Source organism: Otolemur garnettii, unplaced genomic scaffold (assembly GCF_000181295.1).
Source record: "Otolemur garnettii isolate 467f Iridium unplaced genomic scaffold, OtoGar3 scaffold00001, whole genome shotgun sequence".
NCBI classification, from domain to species: Eukaryota; Metazoa; Chordata; class Mammalia; order Primates; family Galagidae; genus Otolemur; species Otolemur garnettii.
This window is the reverse complement of record NW_003852396.1, coordinates 35,407,981-35,416,360: the sequence shown is the minus strand read 5'-3', so window position 1 is coordinate 35,416,360 and position 8,380 is coordinate 35,407,981. Positions and strand designations below refer to the sequence as shown.

The 8,380-nt window shown below is 35.5% G+C and overlaps 1 protein-coding gene across 1 annotated transcript; it reads right to left on the bottom strand.

The window, feature by feature from the left end:
• Positions 1–6,259: 6,259 nt before the first annotated feature.
• LOC100960936 (olfactory receptor 2AG2-like) lies at positions 6,260–7,210 on the bottom strand. The gene has a single exon (XM_003781049.1). It carries the CDS (start codon positions 7,208–7,210, stop codon positions 6,260–6,262), a length of 951 nt encoding a protein of 316 aa, XP_003781097.1.
• Positions 7,211–8,380: the final 1,170 nt, after the last annotated feature.

Sequence of the window (8,380 nt, the reverse complement as noted above, 5' to 3'; positions counted from 1 at the left end):
CCAACATCATTTTTCACCAATCTAGAACAAATAATTCTATGCTTCATATGGACCCAGAAAAGAACCCAAATAGTCAAAACAACCTATGCATAAAGAAAAATTTAGGAGACATTACTTTATCAGACTTCAAGTTATAGTACAAAGGCTAAAGTAAACAAAACGGCATGATATTGGCACAAGAACAGAGACACTGACCAATGGATAAGAATATAAAACCCAGGCATAAAATCATTCTCATATTGCCATCTGATCTTTGAAAAATTAGAAAATAATATACAGTAAGAGAAAAAAACCCTATTTCCTAAATAGTACCAGGAAAATTAGATAGCCACATGTAGAAGACCGAAACAAGGTCCACACTCACAAAAATTAATTGAGTTGGATAACAGACTTAAAACTAAGTATGAAACTTAGTAAGAATTCTAGAATAAAATGTTGGGAAAACTCTTATAGACATCAGTCTAGGCCATAAATTTATGAAGAAGACCCCAAAGGCAATCACAACAACAAATATTAATGAATGGAAACTTGATTAATTCAAAAAGCTCTTGCACAGCCAAGGAAATAATCAATAGAGCAAATAGACAACTTACTGAGTGGAAGAGAGTATTTGCTTGCTACATATCTGATGAAGGGCTGATAACCATAATCTATAAAGAACTCAAGCAAATCAGCAAGAAAAAAAGTCAAAGAACCCCATTAAAAGGTAGCAGAAGACATGAACAGAGTATTTTCAAATGAGGATATAAACTAAGGGCCAATAAACATGGGGAAAAATAGTCAATGTCTATAACCATGAGGGAAATGTAAATCAAACCACAGTGAGATTCTCACCCAACACTGACAATGGCTCATATCAAAACACGTATATCTCCTGATTATGTGTTGTTTTTGTTAAAGTTTTGAGAGAACAGATGCTGGTGTTAGATACAGAAAGAAAGTACACTGCCAGTGGGACTGAAAACTAGTACAACCTCTGTGGTAAGTAGTATGAAGATACCTCAAAGAACTAAAAGTAGACCTACCATTTGATCCATAGATCCTGCTATTGGGCATTTACCCAAAGGAAAAAATGTCATTTTATCAAAAAGACACATGCACTCTTATTATAGCACAATTCACAATCATGATGATGTGAAATCAACTCAAGTGCACATCAGTTCATAACTGGATTAATAAAATGTATATGTATACCATTAAGTAGTACTCAGCAATGAAAGGCAGGGAGAAGCAAGATTATGCACCTCTGTGTGGAAAAGTAACAACATCTGACTTATATTTCTGAATGTCAGTTCGTCTACTAGGGAGAAAACATCTTACAGCAGGGCAAGAGAGAGAAGAGAAAACCCTTTTATGAAGGTAGTGTGGAGCAGCAGGAAGCAGGTTAAGGCAATTTGGATTGAGATATTTTGTAGGAGACACCAAGACTTCGCATGTATGAAATCTATTGTCTATAGGAAGCCAGTGGGATTTACTTGTGGAAGTAGTAAGGCAGAAATACTAACAATGTTTGTATTTAAGTTTTTAGTTTGATCTGTTGTGTGGGTGGTGATGTGATTGATTTAGATGAAACAAAATGAGGGAAGAACAGATTATCAGAGGGATGAATAAAAATTATGTCTTGGATTAAGTTTCAAATTCCTGTTCAACATGGGAAGTTGTCAGTTAGACATATGATTGTGAATTATGTAAGTATTCTGATCTTTTGGACTCAAAGGTATATAGATTGTATTTAAAACTATGCAGTTATCATGGATATAAACATTACTTATTTTTTAGAAAAAAATGTTAAAGATAATTTAATAAATATGCCAAATTTACTGTTTGTATTTTTGCTTTTTACAAAATGCCCTTAGAAAAGACTGTTTTTATAAAATTGCCATTGTTTCTAATTTAGAACTTCATATTAAAAAGAATATACTTTCAGTAAAACTGTTATTGTGCCAAAACAAAGTCTTAAGAAAAAATGAGTAGCCACCCTCGTAATTATGAGATTGCTGTGCTAGTGTTCAGGATTTTCCATGTCAGTCAGTGATTGTAAGGAGAGCTACAGTATTGATGTATTGTAAACGGCTATTCAATGCAATGTGTAACCTAATTCCATCCAGAATGACTGTAACCAATTTTGACATCATGTTATGGATAAATAAGCACTGAGAAATAAGCCAAAGAACCATAGTGTATCTGATCTCTAACTTTCATAAACCATGTTTTATGTATAACTTTTCATTTTTTCCCAAAAGCTGAAATATTTTAATATTTTGAATATGTCAGTGTTAATTTTGAATTAGCAGAGGTAACTTAACCAACTTACCTTTCAATAAAATTATTGAAAGGCAATCCTTGCTGGGTGGGGAAAAAAGTATGCAGCTAGATGAAATTACTCAGGAAGATATTCTTTAGTAAGAAGAAAGATTCAGATTACTATTATGGGAAACGTTCAAATTCAGAAAGAGAAAGGGATCCAGTGGGTAAAAACAGGAAGAAGGAAGCAAAATCCAAGAGTGTGTGGTGTCTGGAAACCAAGAGAAGAACAATTTTCAAGAGGAAGGGTATAGTCAAGTGTATCCATACTGCTAAAAGGTTGAAGAAGAAAGATACAGAAATGCCGTTTTGTTTAACACATCAGTGAGGACTAGACAAAAAAGAAGATCATAGAAAGAGCCTGGAGTTTGACTGAAATTCAGATAAGATGTGAATAGAAGATCAGTAGAAGAGAAAGTGGACATAGACACTCATTTGTAATTATTTTTCTATGAAAAGAAGCTGAAAATGTGGCAATAACTAAAGGGGATTGGAATTACAAGAAAGGTTGTTTATAATAGGGAATAACCCAAATGGATGTGTATTCTTACAGTTGTGATCCATAAAGATGGAAGAAAATGATTTCAGATGAAAGGGATTCTACAGGAGCAAAATTTGGGGAGGTCAGTAAGATTAGGACCCAGATGGCCAACTTCTGATATGCTGTTGTCGAAAACTAGATGTGTGCAGATGTAGGTGCTTGAGAGATTTAAAGAGGAAAAGTAAGAGTTTTGAGGCTGTCTGCTTCTGCTCTGGGGAAGTGTGGGGAAAGGCTTTAGCTAAGTCTTTCCTATGAAAATGTGTGAAATAATCATTTCAAACCAGGGACTGAGACTAGGCTTGGGAAGTGTAGCCATATACTATGTTCTGAAAGGCTGGCATTAGAAAAATGCCCCAATTGCAAATTAATTTACAGGTTGAATATACTCTCACTCAATTCAGTTCACCAGTGAGCTTTTAAGATGTGAAAGATAAAATCAAATGTTTTCAGAAAGATTAAAGAAGAGAAAAAAGTTATAACTGAAGATATAGCCAAAACATCGCTTATTAGAACATTATGTGTGATGAAAAAGTAGAACAAATCAATGGAAAAGGGAAGGGTTATTTTTAAATTCTCTAGAAAAGTGTTAATTTTGGAAAAAAAAGTTAAAAAATCTCTATTTTCCACAAGATAAATTAGAAATTTACTTTAAAAGTTAAATGTAAGGCTCAGCACCTGTGGCTCAAGTGGCTAAGGCGCCAGCCATATACACCTAAGGTGGCGGGTTCGAATCCAGCCCGGCCCCGCCAAACAACAATAATGGCTGCAACCAAAAAACAGCCGGGCGTTGTGGCGGGCGCCTGTGGTCCCAGCTACTTGGGAGGCTGAGGCAGGAGACTTGCTTGAGCCCAGGAGTTGGAGATTGCTGTGAGCAGTGAAGCCATAGCCTTCTACCCAGGGGGACAGCTTGAGGCTCTGTCTCAAAAAATAAAAAAATAAAAAAATAAAAATAAAAGTTAAATGTAAGTTATAGAGTAAGAAAAAAATTATAAAATATGTAAGTTGTAATCTAAAGAGAGAATATAAAATTACATCATAACAATACAATCATTGGAAGAAAACATGAAAGAAAAATACTCTAACTAAATATTTTTAATAATTTTCTGTCTGAAAATCACTAGTATGAAGATATTAGAAGTCAAATAACAAATTGAAAAGATGTTCTTATTACAAATATAATGATCAAAGTATCTGTGTCCCTAATATGTAAAGAACTCCAAGTTACTTAAGCCAATGAAAATAACAAACTTAAATATTATACATTACCAATTTGTAAAGACTATTTATATGTAAAATTTAACATGGAAGAAGATGTGGTGGGTTAAGAACACTTATACTACTGGTAAGAATACAAAATATTTGACTTTTTTAAAAATCAATTTTTTTTAATATCGAGAATATTGAATAGGGCAGTGCCTGTGGCTCAAAGGGGTAGGCGGCTGGCCCCATATGCTGGAGGTGGTGGGTTCAAACCCAGCCCTGGCCAAAAACTGCAAAAAAAAAACTCATGTCAAGAATATTAAGTAGATTTTAACCTTGACTTCTGTAATTTTACTCATAAGAGTTTTTCTTTGAAAAAAAGTCACACACCCAGGAGATTGGTATTACTGGTTTAATACATACAAACACATACATACACTAACATAACAATGTTAAATGTATAACAATGATAAAATAGCTATTAATATTACAAAAGTCTATATGATATGATGTACTACTATACCACCACTTAGTATTTTTAGGCCATTAATTCTCTAAGAGTTAAAATTTATTAAATATCTTTTATATACCAGATGCTGTTCTACATGTCTTATATATGTATTTGCTAATTTATTTAACGTTCACAGCATTGTAAAGTAGATCTTATTTTCAATGTCAATTTACACTTAGCAGACATGGAGACTTGAGTATAAACAACTTTAGTAATCTGCTCAATGTTATATAAATAAGTGGGGTGTATTGAATTTTAAGCTCTGTACTCTGACAACTGACCCCATAATCTTTGCGGTACTCTATACTGCTACTACACAGGGAGGCCCAAACTTTATGGCCACTTTGTATAATATAGAAGGAAAAAAATCACAAACAAACTGCTTACATGCACATATCAACTCAGTAAAATGTATGCCTATCTTCAAATGAAAGGAAATTTATATAAATATGTGTAGAAATAATTTCTGGGTAAGGAGATTTTTGGTGGGTTTTGCCTATTGCTAGTATTCTAAATTTTATTAATTTTTGAAAAGAATTTCTTTGGAGTTATAGATGAAACCTTAAAAACTTATTGCTATATTAGTTTTTTAAAAAAGAAAAAGTGTTAGCCAATTTCCTCAAATGGCAATATCCCCCAAAATAATATCAATCAAATATATTATCAAATATTATTTTTAAGCTTCAAAATGCAGCTCTAACATTTGTTCACGTCTTTTAATGTAAATTTTCAAAGACTTAAACTGATGGTACAATGTAATTAAACCAGTAGGAAAATGTATTATGTTGTTTTCTCCTTATCCAGCACAAACACACCGACACACTGACCTACATGTACACAATAGAGAAGCATGTAAACCCTGTGCAATTGTTGGGATGTTTCAAGACAACCTTGAATAAAGAAAACAGTTGGTTTGCTGGTTTATTTTCTTAATAGGCTTTGCAATTGATGGGATGTTTCAAGATAGCCTTGAATAATGAAAAACCATTGGTATGCTTGTTTATTTTCTTAATAGCAAGAAAAAAGCGAATCTATTTATCATGGACCCTGCTTATGGAATCCTTTCATTTTCAGTTTTATTCATTTCATTAATAATTGAATTTTAGGCACTATAAAATATTTCTATGTTGAAAACCAATACAGAAAAATAAAAACAAGCAAGCAAAGACATCTGTAGGAGTGTCCCTATTGCTGATGCTCTGAAAAAGGAAAAGGTGAGTACAATACACAAACATGCAAATTCCTACCAGTTAGGGCATTAGACAAGAATTTATATGATCTTTTGAGAAGGCCAGTTGGTCTAAAATTTGTGCATCTCAACACATTTCCCTTTTTGATGTTTGGGTCTTGCCTACGCCACCCACTTGAAACTTTCATTTCTCTGTCTCTTGTGTTGGTCTAATATAAAATCCCAAGGTTGGGATCATATCTCAAGTTAGCGATAACACCTAGACCCATTTAACTAAGTAGCTACTTGGGAAATCAGTAGCTGATTTCCTAAAAAGTGAAGAGTTTTTTTAAACAGTGTAAATAATACCCTATGAATTACTTCCTGGAGAGATTTAAACAGCATGTGGCAAGGCCAGTTATAGTCCTTCACTTTTCTTTTAAAAGATATGTGCTTCATTATACTGGTTTTACTGTGTATATTTGATTCCTAACAGAAATCCTTTCACTTTGAGGAGAATACAAATACACCCTTTCTAGAGGGTGGATTGAGTTGGAAATACATGCTTTCCCAGGACCCTTCTCAAGGACCCCATGACCTCCTTATTCCTTAGGCTATAGATGAGGGGGTTCAGGGCTGGAGTGACAATTGTGTAGAAAACAGAGACAACGTTGTCTTGTTTGGGGCTGTGGAAGGAACTAGGCAGCACATACATAAATGTGGCACCTCCATAGAACATCCCCACCACAGTTAGGTGGGAAGAGCAGGTGATAAGGGCTTTCTTCCTCCCCTCATTTGATGCCATACGGAGCACAGTAAAGAGGATTAGTGTGTAGGAGGCAAAAATGGCAGAAAGGGGAAGCAAGAGGAATGTCACACCTGTCACATATACCATGAGCTCATATCTAGAGGTATCAGCACAGACCAACTTCAGCAAAGGTGGGATCTCGCACAGCAAGTGCCTGATCTCCTGGGCTTTGCAGAAGGGATAATGCATGGTGTATGTGGTATGTCCCAGAGCACTCAGGGATGCCAGGATCCAGGATGTGGCCACCACAAGCCAGCAGACCTTTGGTCTCATGAGGACCATGTAGTTCAGAGGATGACAAATGGCCACATACCTGTCATACGCCATGAAGGCCAGTAGGAGGTCCTCTGCACTACCCAGTGTCAGTGCCAAGAACATCTGAAGGGCACAGCCTTCAAAGGTGATGGTGTTTTCTCTGCATAGAAAATCAATGATGGCTTTGGGAGTGACAACAGATGTGAATAAGAGGTCCATAAGAGAGAGCTGACCAAGCAGGAAGTACATGGGCACATGGAGCCGGGCATCTGTCATGATGACCAGGAGCAACAGGCCGTTGCTGATCAGGGCTAACATGTACAGGGCTGCCATTGTAGCACAGAGCAGTTCAGGAGACTCAGTTTCATTCAAAATCCCCACCAAGATGAAGCCACTTTCCAAGGTGGAGTTCCAGAGCTTCATTCTGTGTGGTTTCCTTAGTTGCCTATAACCAAATGGATTTTCAGTGAATTTGTGCTACGATAAACCCTAGTTTTGTAACATCATATCCCCCTTAGAATATGCAAAATGAATCCAATGTGGTGACACCTTTTCCACTAGTAACAGACTTTGCCTCTTGATTTCTGAATTTCTGACTCTCTTCATCGTATCTTAATCAAAGATGCATCTACATAGAGAATACACATGACAGTAATAGCTATACATTAAGAAATTACAATATAAAACTAGTATTCAAGACATTAGGGGCCCAAGCACAGTGGCTCATGCCTGTAATCCTAGAACTCTAGGAGGTCAAGGGAGGTGGATTGCTTGAACTCAGGAGTTCAAACCATCTTAAGAAATAGCAAGATCCTATCTCTACTAAAAAAAAGAAAAACTGAGCCAAGACTATCACTTGAGCCCAAGAGCTTGAGGTTGAGTGAGCTATGATGCCACAGCACTCTACTCAAGGTACCAGAGTGAGACTCTTTGTCTCAAAAAAGAAAAAAAAAAAGACATTTAAACTGAATGAGTATCTTTCCAGAAAGATTAAATCATTTCTCTCTTAAGATTAAAGAAACATTCTACCAACACACTCTTGATTAACCTTCTACCTATGAATTAGTATAATGTTTGAGTAATGACTTCAATATCCAGTTAGTTTTCTGCATAAACTGTTTTGATATAAAGTTCCAAACAGGTACAAAGATTGGATTTCAACAAACCATTTCTGCTTCTTCTTCCATAGAACTTACATCCACGTTTGTTGTCAGCATTCATATCTGTAGACACAACCATCAATAAAAAACTAAAGTTTTTGCACTTTTATTACCACTCTTGGTAAGGAGGTTGACTGTCAGAGACTAGGGGATGTTGTATTTGAGGTGTGTACTTAGAACCAAATCTTTAGGATCATTGAAAATATGTATGTTTTAAAATAACAGATTATGTGAGCCTATGAGGACTCAGAAATATGATAATAGATGATGTTCTTCCCAGGAATAACAGGGTGTTTGTGTTTGTGTTTGGGAGAGAAAAAGACACTAAAAGAGCATCTATTGTGTAATATGTTATAATCAGACTCGATAACACTATTCCCTCTTCCACCTTTGACCAAGGGTCCAGTCTCTCTTCTGTAGGGTCAGAGCACCT

Bases quoted from the DNA above. Each gene is read 5' to 3' on its own strand.
- LOC100960936 (XM_003781049.1), bottom strand. From the start codon at position 7,210: ATGAAGCTCTGGAACTCCACCTTGGAAAGTGGCTTCATCTTGGTGGGG.